At 41.0% G+C, this 22,141-nt stretch overlaps 2 protein-coding genes and 1 long non-coding RNA gene across 3 annotated transcripts; all 3 read left to right on the forward strand.

Annotated features, from left to right (window-relative positions):
• Positions 1 to 11,069: 11,069 nt before the first annotated feature.
• On the forward strand, positions 11,070 to 12,552 carry LOC110681359. The gene is made up of 3 exons (XR_002503174.1): positions 11,070 to 11,158; positions 11,226 to 11,408; positions 11,716 to 12,552. It is a non-coding gene; the product is annotated as an uncharacterized LOC110681359 (long non-coding RNA).
• A 313-nt stretch (positions 12,553 to 12,865) lies between these two features.
• Positions 12,866 to 13,860, forward strand: LOC110681360 (mitogen-activated protein kinase kinase kinase 4-like). The gene has a single exon (XM_021857108.1). It carries the CDS (start codon positions 12,866 to 12,868, stop codon positions 13,772 to 13,774), a length of 909 nt encoding a protein of 302 aa, XP_021712800.1. The 3' UTR covers positions 13,775 to 13,860.
• Positions 13,861 to 14,002: 142 nt separating this feature from the next.
• Positions 14,003 to 16,017, forward strand: LOC110681358 (mitogen-activated protein kinase kinase kinase 4-like). Its single transcript, XM_021857107.1, has 2 exons — positions 14,003 to 15,248; positions 15,311 to 16,017. The coding sequence occupies exons 1-2, from the start codon at positions 14,250 to 14,252 to the stop codon at positions 15,617 to 15,619; spliced, it is 1,308 nt and encodes a 435-aa protein (XP_021712799.1). The 5' UTR covers positions 14,003 to 14,249; the 3' UTR covers positions 15,620 to 16,017.
• Positions 16,018 to 22,141: the final 6,124 nt, after the last annotated feature.

Consider the following 22,141-nt stretch of genomic DNA (forward strand, 5'->3'; position numbering starts at 1 on the left):
ATGTAGTTTGAAAATATGTTTGACCGAGCCTGTAGCATTTCCGTTATAGACTGTAAAGAATTGATAATTGGTTCAATAAAAAGTACGACGGTAAAAACTGTATTCTCAAACTTTTTTTCTTGTGGTTGTTCAATCAAAAACAGGAATTAGTCATTTTTACAAACTCCGACCTCGCTCCACTTGATATCAGGATAAATGATCCACATTTTAAAGGAAAAATATAAAAGTGTTGTAAACATACGGTTTTGATTTGTATTTTGTCAACGACGTGATGCTAGTGCTACTATAGGAACACAAATTAAAAATAGTGCTACTATAGGCACATGTGTTCCTTTAGTGGCACAAGCGATAATAAGTACAAACATATGAGTTTTCGTAGTTTTCATATTTTTCTTTACAAAACCAAGATAAATAGCTTTCATATGATGTAAAAATAAGATAACGTTATTCAACGTCAACTTGGTGGTTGTATCTTGGAAACAACCTCTTACTTTTTTTTCCTGATTCATCTATCATGATCTAAATCATGACAATACTTGATTTGGTTCACATAATTTATCCCACATATTCTCATGAAATTTGAGCGTTTACTCGTGGACACCGCTGCAGCGCCGTCGGACCGGTAATAACATCATAGTACTCAGCTTTGTATGGCATTTCTAACATCATCGATGAGATGGGGGAACACTTCTCAAATTCTCGAGTACGGAAATTGGAAAATGTATTAAAATTGCAACAGATTTTAAATACTGTTCACTAAACTATTTTTTGACTAGTTGTAATAAGCATTTATTGATCTGAAATTTTTCTACATGTTTGTTTCAATAATGAAATCCATTGGAAATGTCACATTATATAAGGCAGAGCATTCATATTAACGCTTTGTATTGGGTTTCGAATTCCGATTTCCAGAACTTTTACGCACATTGATCAGAAATATATTAAAGTTTTGCTTGAAGGCAAGACATTCGTGTTTTTTTCATTTATTGTAAACTATTGAAATAATGTTTTATTATCCATCCGAACGCGGTCCATGAATTTTCAAAGATATGTAAATGCTTAACCAGACATCAACTTCATATACCTTATGTCCCAGATTGGTCGATCAGAAGAAGGCGAAGAATACGAAAGGGAGGAACATCGTTTGCTATTCAAATTGTGTAAAGCATACTACTTCGACTGATTCGGTTCATTTCATTCAAAACTTTCGAGCTAGTAAGAGCTTCTCGTGATAATCGCAGTCGAGATACAATCCCGTTAGGCACCACTACAAGAAGCCTCATGATCGGCTGATCCGAAAAGTTGCCAATCTTCGGGTATGTGAATTCGCTCAAGATTGAGCTACGTTTCCAGATTTCGACTTAATCCCTGTGGTTGTCATATAGCCTATTTCCCAGATCAGAAGCGAAGGAATAGGCTAAATAGGAAATAAGCTATATGAAATTGATGTATTGGCAAGGGATTACAAGATGAGCATTATGCTGTTATTGCATACCGACGGCACTGCAGCAGCGCCCTCGGAAACATCCTCAAATTATCGTATTGTCGATTATTCGTAATAAATCAGATATTGTATGATGCTACAAGATGAATTAAGAGATTATAGCCAAAATGTGGTAAACACATTAGAAAAATATTACACAATAACTCTTTAGTACACATTTGTTGGCTCTGAAAAGGCCGATTGAATTGTTGAATTCGAAGTAACATGTACACATTTTCTTCATCACGGCGCTCTATAAAAGTTTGGTCGGGTTTTGCTTAGGAATTGCCTTCTTTTTTGCCTCCTTCTTCTCGGATGCCAGCCACAATCACAGTTTGAAACTGCTATGGCGGGCCAACAACCATCTCATTCTCCTGTGGACTGCTTCCTCTTCTTCTTCTTGGCGGCAGCGAAACAAGACCAAACGGGAGGGTACTTCGCTATCGATGTCTGTGCCTGAGAAGCACGCCCGGGTCAGCGCAAGCCGATCTGTTTGCCTGCTGAGATGCGATCCAAGCGGAGAGTGAAAAGCAAATGACGTAAACTTTTCTCTAGCACCCCTATTTATAGATTCGCTTTTATGCCTTGACTTTGGATTGAGGGCTAATCAAAAATGCTACCGCACTGTTGTAAGAGTCTGACCCAGAATGGGTTACATGCATGCCCTAATTCGCTACTCGCTACATAGTAACGCACTTGCGCTAGTGTCTATGCACGAAAAATCGCTAACAGGTAATGCGAAAAATATTTGTATGGCTAAATGCATTTATCGAATTATTTCTTTAAATTGGGAACTATTTTCGAAAAAATATTTGGTTCCGGTTGTGCGTAATGATTATGGCTATCACGCCTGCCAAATACTTTTTCGATTAAATCTTCCATTCAGAAGATATTTGAAGTTAGATGCCTTACCCCATACAAAATTTAATGAGAAATCTTCTGCTGATCAACTGTGGACATGTGCTAAGCAGGTAATCCATTGATCGAAGTTGTGTCCGCACTTGCCCTTGTGTCTATGCACGAAAAATCGCTAAAAGGTAACACAAAAAATATTTGTATGGCGAAATGCATCTAACATATTATTTCTCAAAATTGGGAACTATTAACGAAAATATTTGGTACCGATTGTGACAGACATTACCCTCCCCATTTTTTTGGCTATGTGAAAGGCGACGTGGTGAAAAATTGAATGGTCGCTTATCTGACAAATTGTTACTCATTGTATATTTAAAATCTGGTACAGATGGTCTCAACTTAATGTTATCACTATGTTCAATTAAAAGAGATTTGATTGTCAATAATGTTCCGTTGTCACCGATATCTAATTTTTCTGCATCAGTTTTCAAAAATGTGTCAGTGCTTACCTCAAAATTGTTATTTTCAAACAGTGGACTATCCTCAGCATTTGCTACCAATTTTGAAGAGTCTTCTGTAATTGTTTGATTGTTAATCGCAAATTATAACGATCGACCGTCATTTTCAACTATCAAGTTGTTGCGCTTAACGAAATCTACAGAAAAATGCACATCGGGCGCTTCGTGGAGTCTGACACTATCTTGAACTGCAAATCATAAATATAGTTATCAATTAAAATTTCCAAATTAAAAACACCTAAAATATTAAGTTTTGAATTGTTTAAACCTGCATAAGAATTTTGAATAGAGGGATGATATTGAATTTTATCCGAAATAAGACTGCTTTTGATCAAACACATAGGACTTCCTATATCAAATAGAGCTTGTGATTAGTGTTGTAAAAACCTAAATTTCTCATAGTTGTCAATCACGCAACTCAGCAGTCAAAAATCGTGGATGAGTTGGCTCACCTTTTTGACTCATTTCCCGTATTTCCACAGTTTACTCACACACGGCAATAATTTCTTGTTAGTCTGGTAAAATTACTGTAATCCAGTCGGGTTTCACGAGTTTTTGACGGGTTTTGCGACTGAATCATTTTTTACGGTTTGAGTTGATTGAGTGATTTTGCATTAAAATCTCAAGCGTGAGATTTGCGAAGCAGATCTCTAATGAGTATGCTCTCAAGAGAGAGCGTATTGATTGAGAATTGAGTGTGAGTCTATCAACACTGCTTGTGAGTTGCTATCCGTCTCTCATCCAGACAACACGTACCTATTCGTTTGCATATCGATTCTTTTGTGGTTATTTTGTTTCTGCAATCATGCCGGTGGCAAGAAAAAACTGCATTGTGTTGGACACATCGGTTCTACCAAAGCGGCCTAGCATCGCCGATATAAAGCAATTTTTAGATTGCGAGTTAAAACTGGATATGACGGTGGTGAAAAGCATCCAAATGCACAACGTGAAGCACGTAGTCTATTTGGCAATGCATAGTGAGGATGTAGCTGCCAAAATCGCTTCAAATCACCACTTGAAGCATTTCATGAGTTGCGAGGGGAAGCGGCTCACTATTCCATTGCCGATTTACATTGATAGCTGCGCTGTTGATGTCCGTCTGCACGATCTCCCGGAGGAGATCGAAAATCACCTCATCGTAAGCCATATGCAACAGTATGGTGAAGTGGATCTCTATACGAAACGACGTCTGGAGAAGCTACTTCCCGGGCCTCAGCAACGGTGTGCGTGTAGTACGTATGAAACTAACTGTACCAATCCCGTCGTACATCACTGTTTGCGAAGAAACGACACATGTGTCTTATTTTCGCAAACTCGCACCTGTCGAAACTGTGGTGCTAAAGATCATCCAAAACTGCGGTGTTCTGAAGCGGCAGCATCTATTACCAACAAACAGCAGCCAAACAAATTGAACAATCGTCAAAATCAGCCACCGCTTGCCGAAAAACAATGGCCATCGCTCTCCAAGCCGGAGGCCGTAGGCAAAAGCAATTCGAAACAAATCAGCAATAAACAGGAGCCAAAACGACAGAGATCAACCGATTCGGATACAACAAGCATCAACGCATCGAAACGTGTCGCGCCACCTATCTCCGTCTCCAGCGAAAGTGATAGCAACGAAGACGATGCGACGTGGTTCATACTCGCATATCGATGACCCTATTCTACGACAGCAATACATCGATGAGGAAAATCAAAGGATAGAGGAGCTATATAGGCAGGGATACACAATTTAATTTTTATTTTATTAAATTGATTCGATAATTCGGCTCCGTAATGCCTAGTGCGCTTGAGCCTTCCAAATAAAGAAATAGAATAAAAAAAAAACACTGCTTGTGATTTAACTAAACGATGATCAAGTCTGACTAATATATCAAAATAAACCTGTTCTATGCTAATCCTACCATGATTTTATATCTTTTCTCGAGCCTTGTGACAGCATTTTTCTTTAATTTGGATTGCTCTATCCAGTGCCCGTACATCGTTACATTTTTCTTGAGCTAAGCGATCGTTTTCTTCCTTCCCAGAAACAGATGTTAGTGCACAGCCTTGGGTCAAAATTCGACTACACGTTCTTGCAATATGACCTCGTTGACCACAATTGAAACAGTACCTTGAGTTTCTTGCACGATCTTGATATTCATTTGAAAAGTTGTCTCTCGTCATAAGGCGCATTTTTGCTTGATTTTCCAACAATGTCTCCACAGCATCATAGTTCGTAGTACATAAAGCCAATCTCAAATTTGAATCTTGAATATCGTTGATAACTTACATGATTACCGCAGCTTCACTTATATCAACCATTTTTGCTTGAGAAACAATGTCGTATACAAAATGTTCATATGTTTCAATTGATCTCTTCATCCGATTCAATAGCGCATCATGGACTTCTACTTCATCAATTCTCGCTGGAAATGCTCGAGTCAGTCTTAACTAGAAGTCATTCCACCCGATAATAGATTCTTCGACGCCATCATACCAAATTTGCGGCACCTTTCCCAAACACATACTTGCGTAATGTACAATTGTCCTTTCATCCCAGTCGTAAGTGATTTTCAAGCTTCAGGGGCCTATTTTGTAAATCGAGCAGTTTCATGTGACTCGTCTGTATTCATTGTCGATCAAAGCAAGCATGCATATTTCAGATGTCACCCGTCGACTCCCATAGTAATCCAGTCACATAGAGTGACAACTGTCGAAAAACTCGAGTGACAGAGCTGAGTCGAGCAAATTTTTCGGTCGACAGTGACTCCAGTCGAGTCATTTTGATCGACTCGACTTATAAAATAGGCCCCTCAATCTTCTTTAACCATTTTGGCACCGTTATATTCTCCGGAACAAACGTAGGAATCGGCCCTCGGATATCTTCAGGTCGCAAAATCATCCTTCTGCTACGAGTCTCCGTGTTGCGTCCGAATTGATCACATTCAAAATTCATATTGTAATCTTTTATCGTCCGTTGCTCAGTATGCCCTTCTATTGAAATGAAAAATCGGATTGAGTTCCACTTCTAAATTGTAGCAGTTATTGAAAGAAGCTTCTTTATTACGTCTGGTTTATTGGACGGCTCGATCAGTAATGTACAATTATGTGTCAATCTGAACCTATGCTAACTTGATCTGTTATAACCCTACGCCTACTTCATATATCTAACTGCTACAGTTGTGAGCTTCCCGGGAAAGCTGTACTCGTTCATGATTTTCCATCAGAGTTGGGAAAAAATCTGAATTTCATTCTACAGTAGGCAACCAAAGCCAATCGCAGTCAGCGAAGCCAGTGAAACTCACGCCTATCGTTGCTGTAGGTAAAGAGCCTTGAAAATTGCAAAACACCCGTTGCTAAGGGCAACTCAAATTTACTGTAGAAAAATGTTCTATTTCCCGCTGCATTTCCCCCCTTCAATGACACTAACGATTTAGAAAATTCATGCACTCAACATAAGCTACTTGATGAGATTCACGTTTTTGAACTACTGTACTGGAAAGGGCCGCGTGATTTTCGCGAAATTCAAGCCTACTACCGTAAATTCGGGTGAAATTGATCACTGTGTCACTCGATTTTATTTCTTCCTAATGGAGCACAAATATCAATGTAACCTGCAGTGAATGAACGTTGTTTGTCGTAACTATTGTTGAATTGTGCGTTGTTAAGTTTTTTGCGTTAAGGAATGTTTATTTCTATGAAAATAATGTAAAATTCCAAAATCATGTGCGGTACAGTACTGACAAACATTCATAAACTTCTAGTTCTAAACTAGGATTTGAACATGGTATAAACCTGAAAGTTTGTGAGGATGCTTGAGATATATCCCCAAACCAGATTTCATAACTAAAACTCGTACCAATATGGTCATTCGGTGGAAATATTTGAATTTCTGTTAGATATCAAGAAATTCCTTAAGAACTTGCATACATTTAGGCGTTTTTCGCGTAATTCTTGAAATTTAACTATTCATTATTTGTATAATTATTGTTTTGGTTAGAATTTAGCAAGCATATTCGGATTCAGGGACCTCAAATTTATTATATAGAGTTGGTTTAAAAACTAACAATAATCGCGTTGACAAGTGATCAATTTCACCCCGAAATGAGATTCTCCGATTTTTATTTTAAAAATATTTCTTGGCACTAAAACTACATTTGTTAGAAAGTTTCGGTACATGAGTCAATGAGACTCACCTTCGTACTTGTTTACCTGCATTCAATTGTTTGGCATTGTCAACGTAATAGAAAACGGACAAGAAAAACCGTGAAAAATGTTCAATTTCACCCGAAATTACGGTACTATTACCATTCCCAGCACTGTTTTCCATAGCTTTTCCCCGTCGATGCTATCATAAGCTGCTTTAAAATCGATGAACCGGTGATGCGTTGGGACTTGGTATTCACGGCATTTCTGGAGGATTTGTCGCACGGAATAGCTCTGGTCCGTTGACGAGCGGCTGTCGATGAAACCTGCTTGATAACTTCCCACGAACTCGTTTGCTATAGGTGATAGACTACGGAAAAGAATCTGGGACAGCACTTTGTAAGCGGCCTTGTTGTTTTTGAGCTGTTGAATGACATTCTTAACCTCCCCCATCGTGGGAGCTGGTTGGTTTCCGCTGTCCGCTGTGCTGACGTAGCAATCGCCTTCGCTGTCCTGACCTACTGTGCCTGTGTTCTCTGCGCCATTCAGGTTTTCATCGTAGTGCTGCTTCCACCTTTCGATCACCTCGCGTCTGTTCGTCAAGATGCTCCCGTCCTTATCCCACATTTCATCTCGCGGCATGAAGCCTTTGCGGTATGTGTTGAAGCGTCTGATAGAAATTGCGCGTTTCTTGAAAACGGTACAGCAACTCCATCTCTTGGCATTCCACCTCTTCCAGGCGGCGTTTTTTTTGTCCCGAAATAGGCGGGTTTGCTGTTTCCGCTTCAGTCTGTATCGTTCAACGTTTTGTCGCGTACCGAATTGCAGCAAGCGTTGCAGCAAGCGTTGCAGCATTGCATTCTTCTCCTCTAAAACCTCCTGGCACTCTTCGTCGAACCAATCGTTTCTTGAGCTCCGTTCTACATATCCGAGAATGCTTTTGGCAGCGTCGTTAATGGCTGCTTTGACTGTCCTCCAGTAGTCCTCAAGAGGGGCTTTATCGAGCTCGCCTTCATCCAGCAACACTGCTTCAAGATACTGCGCGTACGCATTGACGCCATCTGGTTGTTTCAGTCGCGCTAGATTGTACCGCGACGAGCGTCGGTACCGTACATCGTTGATGACGGATAGTTTTGGGCGCAGTTTCATCATCACCAGGTAGTGGTCGGAGTCAATGTTAGCGCCACGATAGGTTCTGATGTCGGTTATGTCGGAGAAGTGCCGTCCATCGATCAAAACGTGATCGATTTGCGATTCTGTCTGCTGAGGTGATCTCCAGAGGTACCGATACGGGAGGCTGTGCTGGAAATAGGTGCTACGAATGCCCATATTCTTGGAGGTGGCAAAATCTATCAGTCGTAGGCCGTTATCATTCGTCAGCGGGTGGGCGCTGAACTTTCCTATCCTCGGTCTGAACTTCTCCTCCTGGCCAACCTGAGGGTTCATATCTCCTATGATGATTTTGACGTCGTGGCTTGGGCAGCGGTCGTACTCGCGTTCGAGCTGCGCGTAAAATGCGCCCTTGTCATCATCAGTGCTTTCGGAGTGTGGGCTATGTACGTTGATTATGCTGAAGTTAAATAATCGGCCTTTGACTCTTAACTTGCACATTAGACTGATGCAAATTTTGAAGTTTTTGCTCCCCTATGCTTAAACGATGTCAATTATGATAAAAATCATTCTCCCAAAATTTGAAGTGATTTGAAAGAAATTTGGTTGTGCACACGCCATTTGAAGTTTATATGGAAATTACTATGGAACTAGTCCTCTAACTGCTCGTAATAATAATCTAACGAAAAGTGAACATACTCTTCTCATGTGAATTCTTCCCAGCTACAACTTTGCCGAAGACCCCATTTTGATTGGACGCAAGGATAATTTGTTATCATTGATAACAAAGTCTCAATCATGCTGAGATGATCATTCACTTTCAGAGCAACACTGCATTTTGCTGTAGAACATAGTAGCCTGGATTACTTTGATCTATTCTACCCGCCAGGAGCACCACTGTTGCCTGCCGAGCAGTTGGTTAAGCATGCAAAATGCAAACCCACTTTATGATTATGAATAGCAATTCATCCTGACATCCAATCGAAATGTTGGTCTTTCTGCAAAGTTGTAGCTGAAAGGATTTTCACATGAAGTAGAGTTTGTATCACTTTTCCATAAAATATTATGACGCCGAGATAGAGGGCTTGAACACATAAACGTTTGTGTTTTCCATAATAATCTCCATATAAAACTTTAAATGGCGTGTGCACAGTCAAATTTTCTTCCGAATCACTTCCAAACTTTGGGAGGATGCTATTTACCATATGGTTCACCTGTGGTATAGACCCGCCTTGTTCTCTACGAGGTAAACTTTTTGCAGGTAAACTAGTCGTATACCTGTATAGAAAACTTTTCTTGTAGCTTTTGTCTTCAATATTAGATTTCTTATAGGTTTTCTTTTATCAAAAGGTTTCAACACTATTGAGAGAATTTTTTCTTCAGTTACGTACAATAAAAAATATGACACTATCAAGACTTTAGATCACAACACTGGATCGCGTCTAACTTTCTAATAGATGCTATAATAGTTATGAATAATTAAATAAAATATTCATGAAAACAACTTGTTAACCTCATGTGGTACCCTTAACAAAAAATTCAGCAACAAACTGCGGTCCTAAAAAAAATTAACAATGAAAAAAAATTTTTTTTTTTCACTAAGTGTCAAATTTGTGAAATATTTGAAATGTCATAACTTTTTTGTTTATTGGCTTACCATCACCAAATTTTTATGCTAGATAGCTAATATAATGGACCGTTTTCCCTCAAAAAATTACGTTGGTATTCCGATAGGGTTTTGAGATATTTGAGTTTTTTGTGTCAAAAATTATGTTTTTTAATGCAAAAAAAAATTTTTGTTACTGTGTGTATTTTTTTGGAATCTTTATTTAGTTGTCTAATTTTGTTCTTTTAGTGTCTAACAATCGAACGAACCGTTTTTTGCTGTGCAGCTTTTTGAATATTTTTGAACCATTTTCACATACACCCTTTTGAAAAAGTTAGTGACTCAACTTGAAGATTTGATATCGGAAAATGACGATTAGATGGAACTGAAAAACTGTGCAAAGTTTCAGATATTTTTGGAAATGGTCAATCAGAATCTACTTGCATGCTCGTGGAATCCCTCCATAATAAAAATCGTTTGAGCATAGGGGAGCCAAAATTTCAAAATTTGCATCACTCTATTGCATAATGCACATTCGTTCATTGATCGACCCGGGTGGTGACCCGATTACGCGCCTTTGCATATCACCCATCACTATGGAAGCTGATTCCAGCTAACGTGTGTTGTCGCAGATCTGGTAGATGGTTTGATTACCTCCAATTGTTCGCACCATTGCTCCTGTCCAGCATACCTCCTGCAGCGCTACGATACCGAAACCGCGGGTCTTCAGTATATCAGAGAGTATGCGAGTACTTCCTATGAAGTTGAGAGATTTGCAGTTCCACGTACCCAGTTTCCAATCGCTAGTCCATTTCCGTCGCTATGGTCTTTACTGATTGTTCCGGTCCGTATTCCCTTGTGACGTTCTTGTGATGATGTGTTTTAACGATTGGCTTGCAGGGCCTGACACCAACCCTCTAGATTTCCGGAGGACTATACCCCCTAAATGTTCGGAGGATCATTGTGCGCAGCTTAGCTTAGAGTCCTTCTCTGGCACTCGGACGATATCATCCAGAGCGATGATATTATGTCATCATCAACTTATATTTAATCATAGCCACTTGAGTGGACTAAATTTAAATCCCATGTCAAAATTTTCTTATACTAATACTCAATAATGGATTGTTAACCATATTGTCTCAATAGTCATTATATCCTGAAACTTTGGTGAATGCTTCCGATCTCTTCCCAACCCGCCTGTTGGGTTTGATCGATTGTTTTCCTGTTGTCTTTTTCACACCTTATTGCTCCCCGGTGGAGCGAGATAGCAGCCTATAAGTTCTGATTTTCATTTTGGGGGGATTCACCACTTTACCAGTGTGTTGGCCATTTCGATGTCTGATAAGATAAGACTTCCAAGTTTTGCCCGCTTGACCGTGCGAAAAGATATTTTCCCCTACTGGTAGTACACGAATCTAGCCGTGAAGTTGGTTTTCCGCGTGATTCCACGATTTTACGGTATTTTACATTTTCTTTTTTCTTGGTAATAACTCTCTGGTTGATTAGACAATCTTTCTGTTTACAGCAGCACCGTGGTAATTCCATCTTTTGACGATACGGATTTTGTTGGCGGCTCCAACTCGCTAGAATTCGAAGAGACTCTCCGAGCATCATCGGTAGACGACGTACTCAGTCAGTACGAACAGTATGGTAGTACGCCACCAAGGACGAGAATAAAGAATAAAAGCAGAAGTTCCAGACAAAGAATGTGAGTATTACGGCGTCTTCTAAGTTAAACTGAATTATTTTTTATATGGCAGACCGCATCGTGGCTAGTCGCCATGTTGGATTTTGATCGGTAGCCAGCGGGTTCGCGCGGTCTTCCGTCTCTTTTTTGTGTAAGTCCGATAAGATTGTACCACGCATAGAAGACTGGAGGTATTTTGCCCAACCATCTGACTCGTGGACAGCAAAAAAATGCACTTCAGATAAGATAACTGGGTGCCCCATGAACAAGGTGTAAATATTTTTGTTGGTGTACTCTTTGCTGAGCTATTTTCTCTTCTTCTTTACAGGGAGGGTGCCGTAAAGATGAGAACCGGAGGACGACTAGCGCGGCCACGTGCTGATCGACGGAATACCGTCGATTGTGCAATTCTGAACCAGTTAATAATGGAACCGAATGGGGAAGAGAAAGCACGCAGTGACAAGAGATCAACTCAATTACTACGTGACTCGGAGCGTGAGATAAAAATGGCAGCTGCAGTAAATACAGTATTTACAAGAAATTCGGTTAATTTTGGCCCGACAGTTGGTTCGATTGAGGAACGAGCAGAAAGTATGCCAATTACGAATGTTACTACAGGAATATCTCCGGCTGTGGTTCCAGCGTTGATAGAATCGTGTAATCGTTTTATGAGCGTCAAGTCACGACCCATAGGCTGCAGAACGTCTGCTCCACCGTCTGCCTTTGCCAACTTCAGAGATTGTTCGATGAATTCTGCAACAACAGATATACCTCAGAATCGGATTACATTCCATGATACTTTTCCAATCTGATTAAACTCGGCAGCATCGACAAGGATCGGACTAGTAGAAACGTAATCTCAACAGAAGAAAGGCTCTGGCAGACGCATGCCAACGATTTAATATGGCTAGAGCTACAAGCGTGGCACGCTGATCGAACCGTTGAACAGCAGGACAAAATTCTTTGTCAAGCTAGAAATGAGATAGATGCGTTATTAGAAGAAATTATGAACTTCCGTTTTCAGCGCCATCTTGCCAGAATGAACAGTGATTTAAGCTTAGCCGATAGTGGATTTGGATCTGATGCAACAGCTTCAACGGCTAATGTGGATTCTGCTCCCAAATTTTGCTTCGGATGTTTGTCAATGTATTGTAAAGATTGTTTAGAAATTCAAACAATCGCGCTCAAACAAGTTGAGGACCTGTTGTTGCGGTTAGAGTCCAAAGAAAGTCTGTTCCCTTCGTCCAAAGCTATGGGGGTGTCTTTTCCCATTTACCAAAGCGAAGAATTCGTTGGGAGAGTTAAAGCGATGTGCTTGTGGTATAACATGACCAAGCAACACAGACTAACTTTACTTATTTTGGGCAAGCTGTTAGCTCGACTTCAAGGCAACAGAAAGTCATACCACTGGCCTATAATGGAGACTGATAGTTCAACCAGCTCCTCTATTCAAGAGGAGAACGGTGATACAGGTGATAATGGACATCCTGAGCCAGGTTGTTCCACGTCTGGTAGCTGTAATACCAGACGAGTTCAGTTTATCGACGAGGGTAGTGCCTCGGAAAGTGGCAAACAGCGATGAGTCAGGCCGTGAATACTCAGACATCGAAGATTTATCCATCAGGCGACATTTCTCCTTCACTGGGGAAACAGAGATGAGTCAATACATGAATTCGTTGAACTTCTACAGCGTAAATTCTATAACGGAAGTTACCTCACATACTGCAAACAATTCAACGTCTCTGTATCGAAAGTATATTGAGAATGTGTTGAAAACCAGAGGATTAGGCAAGTCTCTCACATTTCTGCACCGTTTACATAATGTTGTGTTGCGAAAAGCTCAGCTGACACTGGAGAAACCGGGTACACAAGAGCACGAAGACGATTATTTGTTCGTCGAAGAGGACATACCATGTATCGAACCACCCCTTGAAAAGGTCCAAGAGATTGAACTGCGCCGTTACGGAGCTTGGAGCGATGAGGCTAAAAAATTGAATCTGCCTTCGTATGTTTCGGCCTTCATCTTTTTATCACTTATCCCATTAGAAGTGATTCAAGAGTTCCTCAAGATGCGGTTGGAAACAAAACCAATGCAACCGAATCCGCTAAGTCTTGAACAACACATCAAAGAGCTCAAGGAAGGTCTTACTTTGGCCATGATTCATCGCGATCGTTTTCAAAAGCACATCAATACAGCGCTTTATGAGCGGGAGTCAGAGTTGGAGAGATATATGACTGTTTTGGAAACATTCGACGGTACAGTCAAGAATATCTTTGAGCTGTACTTGGAATTTGCTGAGCAGTGGATATTAGTGGCCACACCAGAATGCCACCAAAATCAGCATTGGACGAAGAATGGCGTTTTACGAAGCTTGTTTGTCCAATGATTCCTGGACAACATGCTGCCGCTGCCAAACGGTTTTGTAATATTGTAGAGAAAGTCCTAGAAAATACGGGTAGGAAAATGTATTCACGCTTGGTGATTTGGAAGACCAGATCAAATTGATCGGACAAAAGTGATAGGGATAAAGGGGATAGGAAATTGCAGTTTTTGGCGTTATGCCGTGAAACTCAAGATGTGTTCACATTTGCGCGTGAGAAAACTATGAAAACGATGGGCTTTTACGAAAGGACTGTTTCGTGATCTGGAAAATGTTGACTTCCATCGAGACCATTGTTATGAGTGTGATGAGGATTCTTACGATGGTGTTGTGTTGAGGAATTCCGCAACGCATAGAAAGAGCCCAGTGTGCCAAGAAGTAGTGGATAGTTTACGATTGCTGAAGAAAAAATGCCTTACTGTTTAGAAACAAGCTAACAACTGTGATCGAGAATTTACAGAACGAGTGTCATGTTCGTAATATGGCCGATATGGATGAAAATGACCGTATTGCTGTGCTATCCAGAACACGTGAAATTTTGCACCAAGGGTACAAATTTGGTTTCGAGTACCACAAGGATCTGGCTAGGCTCTACGAAGCGAGAGCAGAAAACTGTCGAGATCTAGAAAGTGAACTCAAGTTATCTACTGCAATCGTTCACTTTGCTAAGCTATGGATGAAGTTTGTGATGGAGCGTTGTGAGCGTGGACGTGGACTACGGCCTCGATGGGCCAATCAGGGTTTAGAGTTCTTGATCTCTGCTTGTGACCCGCAGTGTACCAGCCACCTAAGTAATGCAGAGTTTGAAGATCTCAAATCTAAGATGGATGCATGCATTTCGCATGTAATAGGCAGCATTCGGGAACCAGAGCGAATACGTCGATCACCCCGCTCGAGGAAAAGCTCTCCGTCCCCTTCGCCAACCCAGGGACGGTCTTCAATTCCGAATCTTACATCGACTAAACCGTTCCAAAATCAGCTCAGTCTACGAGAGGACTCAGTGATGCTGCGACCACACAATCTGATAGATACGGGGGACATTTACAGAAAGCAAACGTCATACGAAGGCGTACAAGATATAAAGATTCGTGTACCGACTGGCTCTTTGATCGGTACGAAACCCTTACGTCAGCTGCGAGTACGTGACGCTATCAATAAACTCGATAACACGCTAGATGAAAAGTTACGTTACGGCAATTTGATTGGAAGCGTCAAGGAGATAAGTTACTGTGATAAGGTGTTGAACCGAGCTCGTAGTGTGAACTTCAGCTGGCATCGTGGCATTAAAATAGGTCAGGGACGTTTCGGTAAAGTGTATACTGCAGTGAATAATTCGACGGGTGAATTGATGGCCATGAAAGAGATCGCCATCCAACCAGGAGAGACTAGCGCTATCCGAAAGGTTGCTGAAGAACTTAAAATATTCGAAGGAATAAATCATAGAAACCTAGTCAAGTACTACGGAGTAGAAGTCCATAGGGTTAGTACTGAATATTTGGGAAGTGGATGAACATTTTTTAATTCAACTGTTAAATATTTCAGGAGGAACTGCTCATTTTTATGGAGCTGTGTCCCGAGGGAACTTTGGAAAGTTTGGTTGAGCTGAATGGCGGTCTTCCGGAGCCTCAAACTCGTCGTTATACGATACAACTGCTGTCGGGCGTGAAAGAGCTACATCGTCATGGCGTTGTGCATCGAGACATCAAAACGGCTAACATATTTCTTACCAAAGATGGAAATTGCTTAAAGCTGGGAGATTTTGGGTCTGCCGTTAAAATACAGGCCCATACCACAATGCCTGGTGAGCTAAAAGGATACGTTGGAACGCAAGGTAATTATTATTATGTTTAATTTCTTTTAATAATGTCGTTTTGAACATTTCATTTATATATTATTTCTGACATTTTGTGTGCAGTGAATTTATACTACAGCTGTGTGTGTACCGGGAAGGGGGCCTTTTAATTTAATTATAATAGGGTTGATTGTGGGTTATGGTGGCCCATGAAGTGCAAAAATCTTAAGTAACATCAACCAAATGTGTTCATTCGGACCCCTAGGAGTTTCTGTAGAAGATAATGTAAGAGGGTACTGAGTTATTTTTTTTCTCTAACGAGTTGCCTGTTTCACTCTAAAGGAATCAAGATTTTAGTTTCAGCTTTTTTTTTTGTTACTAAACAAAAAGACTTACGGATTATTACAGTCTCTTCTTCATTTATTGGATAATCTTTAAAAGAGAAAGAAATAAATTTATCAATTACAGCGGTGTATTTTGTTTTCCGTGTCCCTCCCGAAATGTCAGACAGAAACATCCTCTGTGTTGAAATTTTGTAGGAGGTGAAACCCCCAGAAGAAATTGTCGGCTAAATGAACGTCTAACATGATTAAAAGTGTCAAGGTTCAATATTGGACGCATGTTCCGTAATCGGTCGTTTGAGAACGTTGCGACCCATTGGAAGTCCGCACTATAGAAATCTCAGCCAGCACATCGTTGATGAGCGCATTATTTATTAGGTGTTGACATAAATAAAAAGCGTTGTGTTTTGATGGACATCTAATTCTTCCGAAAGAGGTGCGCTTTGCGAAAGGGGACAACGTGATTATTGAGCTGAAACCGAATTCAGATTAACTTCTGCGTCCATGAGTCCTCTCGTGGCGTAGGGGTAACGCGCCCTGACTAGAGATCAAGAAGTCCCCAGTTCGATTCTCACCGAGAAGACGTGTACTTTTTCGCAAATTTCACATCAATTTGTCCATTTAATCCGATTGTAAAGTATATGTAATGTTTAATTTTTCGGCAGTTGTAATTATTTATAATTAAAGTTTAAATATGATAGAGCCGATATTTTAAATATGCCAAATTTGTAGCAAGTTAGTTATTTAATAAAAAGAAGTTGTTATTTAATAATAACAAGATTTTATCAAATGTTTTAGGACCACCCTATAGTTTGAACTTCACGTTGGTTGAATCCTCCACCTTAGCTTCGACGCAATCCATCCAAACTCTCTCAGTAACATAAAGGGGTCGAAATAAACAAATATGGGGAAGCGTTACTTAAGATTTTTAGGGTTTGATTTTTTTCATATAATAATTAGCCAATTTCAATTCATTTATTTAGATAACATCTAAACAGATAACACTGAATTAACAATTTCACGCCACAATACTCGGTTCGTGGCCGCATCTCACCATCCTCGGTTCTGTCACACGCTCGCCAAATGGATCGCACTTGAACCGCCCACTTAGTTTGCTGCGCTTCACGCCTTCTTGTACCAACCGGATCCGAAGCGAACACCATCTTTGCAGGGTTGCTGGCCGGCATTCTTGCACATGCCCTGCTCATCATATCCTTCCAACTTGGGCCACCTTCTGGATACTGGATCGCCGTAGAGTTGAGCGAGCTCGTGGCTCATCCTTCGCCGCCACACACCATTTTCCTACACACCGCCGAAGATCGTCCTAAGCACCCGACGTTCGAAGACTCCAAGTACTTGCAGATCCTTCTCGAGCATCGTCCACGTTTCATGCCCGTAGAGGACTACCGGCCTTATGAGCGTTTTGTACATGGTACATTTGGTGCGCAGCTTCTTGTTTAACCGCAGCTTCTTGTGGAGGCCATAGTAGGCCCGACTTGCACTGATGATGCGCCTCCGTTTTTCACGGCTAACGTTATTGCCAGTCGTCAGCAAGGATCCAAGGTAGACGAACTCGTCAACCACCTCGAACGTATCCCTGTCTATCGTAACACTGCTACCTAGGCGAGCCCTGTCGCGCTCGGACCCACCAGCTAGCATGTATTTTGTTTTGGTCGCATTCGCCACCAGACCAACTTTGGCTGCCTCGCGTTTCAGGCGGCTGTACATGTCTGCCACCTTTTCAAATGTTCGGCCGACAGTGTCCATATCTTCCGCGAAGCAAACAAATTGACTGGATCTCGTAAAAATTGTACCCCATCTGTTGAGCCTGGCTCTCCGCATAACACGTTCTAGCGCAATATCGAACAACAAGCACGAAAGCTCATCACCTTGTCGTAGTCCCCGGCGGGATTCAAAGAATTGGAATGTTCGCCTGAAACCTTTACACAATTTTGCACACCTTCCATCGTTGCTCTTATAAGTCTCTTGAGCTTCCCTGGAAAGCTGTTCTCGTCCATGATTTTCCATGGCTCTACGCGGACGATACTATCGAATGCCGCCCTGAATTCCATGAAAAGGTGATGCGTTGGGACCTGGTATTCACGAAATTTTTGGAGGATTTGCCGTACAGTAAAGATCTGGACCATTGTCGCTCACCCGTCAACGAAACCGGCTTGATAACTTTCCACGAACTCGTTTACTACAGGTGACAGACGCCGGAAGATGATCTGGGATAAAAAATTTGTAGGCCGCAAATAGAATGGGGATCGCTCGAAAGTTCTCACAATCTTACTTGTAACTTTTCTAGTAGATAGGGCATATTACCCCTTCCTTCAACTCCTCCGCTGCCCATAGGGGTCGTCCATTAATTACGTAAGGGTTTATGGGGGGAGGGGGGGTTTCAGATTTCTTACGCGCCATACGATTTATTTTGTATTTCCATACAAAAAATCTTATCATGGGGGGAGGGGGGTTGAAAATTCCCAAAAATTGTCTTACGCAATAAATGGACCGCCCCATAACTGCATAACAGTCACATTCGACATTTTTGACAAATTGGAGTTAATGCCATGGAGAGTCATCAAATGATAAATACTTTCGATCAACTTTATGAAATCTGTGAGATTGTCCTAGCAAATTCGAAAAAAATATCAAGTTGTTTTGTCACATTGGTAATTATAACCGCATAACAGTCACATTGAGATTATAAATGAGCCTCGTAATGTAATAGCAATGAAATTTCTATCAGAATTATTTTCTGACTATTTCTTCAGAATGAGATATGACTTGTTCAAAATATCAGCCTCAAATATGCACTTTTAAGTTCGTGGTAATGTTTTGAAATTTTAGTTTCCTCCCATACTGCAATAAAATGCACACTTGGTATTCCATTTACTACATGCCTACTTTTGTCGAATGTTACAAATATGCAGTTATGGGCAGTCCGGAAGCTGTTGTTTCCCAGATTGTGCTTATCAGTCGGTGCAGACAAATGGCCAGCCTATCTGGGCCCATCTTTATGAGTTTAGTTCCGATACCATCCTTACCAAACGAAGAATTCATCACTGGGCTACTGGGTGTTCCATGTTGTCCGTTGCCTAATGTTCGTGATTGTTCAGGCTGTGCAGCCTTTGGCTGAAGACGGTGTAAATTGTCTTTTTATTGTTCTTGAGATGGTGAATGGCATCCTTAACCTCCTTCGTCGAAGTGCTGTTTCCACCTTTCGATCACCTCACGCTCGTCCGTCAAAACGCTCCCATACTATCCCTGCACATCTCAGCTCGCGGCACGTGTTTTTTGAGACCGGCACAGCTGTTCCATTTCCTGGCACTCCGTCTCCTCCAGGCGGCGTTTTTTCTCCCGAAATAAGCTGATCTGCTGTTGCTGGGTCTCTTGCTGGAGCATAACCGCCCTGCCTTTCTCATCCAGAATCTGCCTACATTCCTAGTCGAACCAATCGTTCCGTCGATTCGGTCCCACGTACCCGACGTTGCTCTCAGCTTGCATTGCGGTACCGTACGTTGTTGACGCCGGAGAGTTTTGGGTACAGGTTAACGATCACCGATAGGTCCTGACGTCGATAATGTCGGAGAAGTGCCGTCCATCAATCAGAACGTGGTCGATTTCGTCTGCTATGGTGATGTTCAGGTGTATCGGTATGGATGGCTGTACTGGAAGTAGGTGCTACGAATGGCCTTATTTCTTTGGGAGGGGCCGGCGAAATCAATTAGTCGTAAGCCGTGGCGCTGAACCTTTCAATAGTCGGTCTGAATTCCTTCTATCCTGGTCAACCTGAGCGTTTAGATCTTCCTATGATGATTTTGACGTCGTGGCTTGAGCAGTTTGTCGTACTCGCGTTCGAGCTGCGCACAAAAACCGGTCTCTATCATCATAGTGCTTCCAGAGTGAGGGCTGTGCACGTTTATTAGGCTGAAGTAGAATAACCGGGTTTTGATCCTCAGCTTGCACATTCTATTATTGATCGGTCACCAACCGATCACGCGCCTCTGCATATCACCCATACACTATAAAAGCTGTTCCCAGCTTGTGTGTGTTGCCGCAGCTCTGGTAGATGGTATGGTTACCTCTAAACGTTCGCAATCATTGATCCCTCCCAGTACACTTCCTGCAACGCTACGATGCCGAATCCACAGTCCTTCAGCACGTCGCCGAGAATGCTTGTGCTCTCGATGAAGTTGAGAGATTCGTATTCTTTTGTTATTGTTTTTTTTGCTTGATGGCTTGCAGGTCTGACACCAACCCCCTTGATTTCCGGAGGCACCTTCCCAAAATGTTCAGAGGCCATAGTGCATCAGTTTAGCTTAGATCCTTCTCTGGCACTCGGACGATGATACGCGCGCCCCTGACATGGGGAACAGACGCTGTTGTGAGCCGCTCCTAAACATGGAGTACAGACGCTCCAGGTTTGCAGAAGCAAAAGCAAACCCCCTTTCCGTGTCAGCATACGACCCAGAGTTCCACCGGGTTAATTACCCGATCTTCCCTAAGGTTACTCGTACCCGGTCAGTACCGCGAGAAGGTAGGGCTAAAGATTGCTGGGCAGGATGCTAAGGACCGCACAGAGCGGTCTTGAACGAATTCTCAAAAAAATCGGAGAAAAAGTCTCTTACTTGAACTGCATTTGAAATAACATAACTTTTTTTTTAACATTTATTTCAAATTAAGGTGAAGATGCATCGAATCCAAACCTCAAATTTTCAAAAGCATAAGAAACTTTTACCCTACTCGAAATTTTTGCCTTACTTTACTCTACCTATGTATGGTATGATTGAATCCCAATTGACTATGTAATAATTTAAAGTAGTCTGAAATCATGTAAAAATGTGTTATATGTCACATAATCTTACAGGATCCTGCTGGATTACATAAGATATAAATGAAGTTTACATGATATATCATGTAGATTTCCATGATATGATAGTTTAGGTACTTTTATACGATTGTACCCCGTTTGACATAAAGTCGTTTGGCATAAAGCCGTTTGGCATAATGGTCGTTTGGCATAATGGCCGTTGGGAAAATAATCATTTGGCATAATGATTGACTTAGAATTAATATCGGCATTTTCGAAGCTTTTATCGAGATCAAAACCACCGAGCCCATAGCAAAAGTTTTTGGTAGGTTCTCAACAAGCGTGGCGTTCGTTCAAAGATGTTCCAAGCTATAAATGTCAAAAATTGTTGTGACATCAGCGAGCATTACTGAATAAAACTCGTGACGGGTCTGGTGGAAGATCTTTTCGGAATAATAATTTTCTCTACATCCCAGAACATAGAATATAAAATAGTAAATTGGTAAAGAAAGTTCTCAGTTATTAGTAAAGGAAACGCTCGTAGAATATGTCGCTGCAGATCAAGCTTTGTCCCAGTATGGACGTAACACTTGATGAAAATTACTTGATAAAATACGGGAAAATTTATTTGCAAAATATTAAAAGCTCTATTACTGCAGCATAATGCAAAAAGAGCCTTTATACGAGAGCAGATTATTTTTCGTTTAAAATGTTTAGGGCTCTAACGCAAAAAAATCTTCTCACAGCATGAATCAAATGAACAACACATTTTTAAAAGAAAATATTTGAAGCAAAACTTTTCAACGATTTAATATAAATTTTAATTTTGGAAGTTTGCCAGAAAAGTGGTGCAGTTTAAATAGGTGCTATACTAGTCTTCAGTGGCTGAATAGTGAACGAGAAAGAATGATAAGCAATCAAAAGAAGGAGGTATTCTGTTATTTTCGGCTATACATATGTTGGCAAAAATGCTGAGGACGGTAAAACTCGAAAGAACCGCCAACTAAATAAAGAAGGGTGCATATTAGATGGCCAGTTCGTCCACCAATGAAATGTTTATAGTTACGGCATTTATGAGTACCACAATTTTTCGGAGAAGTGGACTATTTGAGGAAGCGCGATATTCGGGGAACTGGCGTTCGAGGAAAAGTAGCACATCCCATTAAATCGATTTTACTTTTCTCAAATAACTTGAGCAGATCAATGTTATCGATTACCGCTCTTTTGTCAGTTGGAAGCAAAACAATATCTAAAAAAATAAAGCTTCAAAGAACAGCCTATGTATAAAAGTAGGTAAAATTTATTTAAATTTGAAATCAACAGTTTAATAAGGGTAAATTTGTGCTTAGTGTATCAAAATCTTCAGTGCAAAAATTTATTCCAATAGCGGAACTCAAATAAAGAATTAATATTTGAAAGAAGGGTAA

Source organism: Aedes aegypti, unplaced genomic scaffold, assembly GCF_002204515.2.
Source record: "Aedes aegypti strain LVP_AGWG unplaced genomic scaffold, AaegL5.0 Primary Assembly AGWG_AaegL5_hic_scaff_751_PBJ_arrow, whole genome shotgun sequence".
Taxonomy (NCBI): Eukaryota; Metazoa; Arthropoda; class Insecta; order Diptera; family Culicidae; genus Aedes; species Aedes aegypti.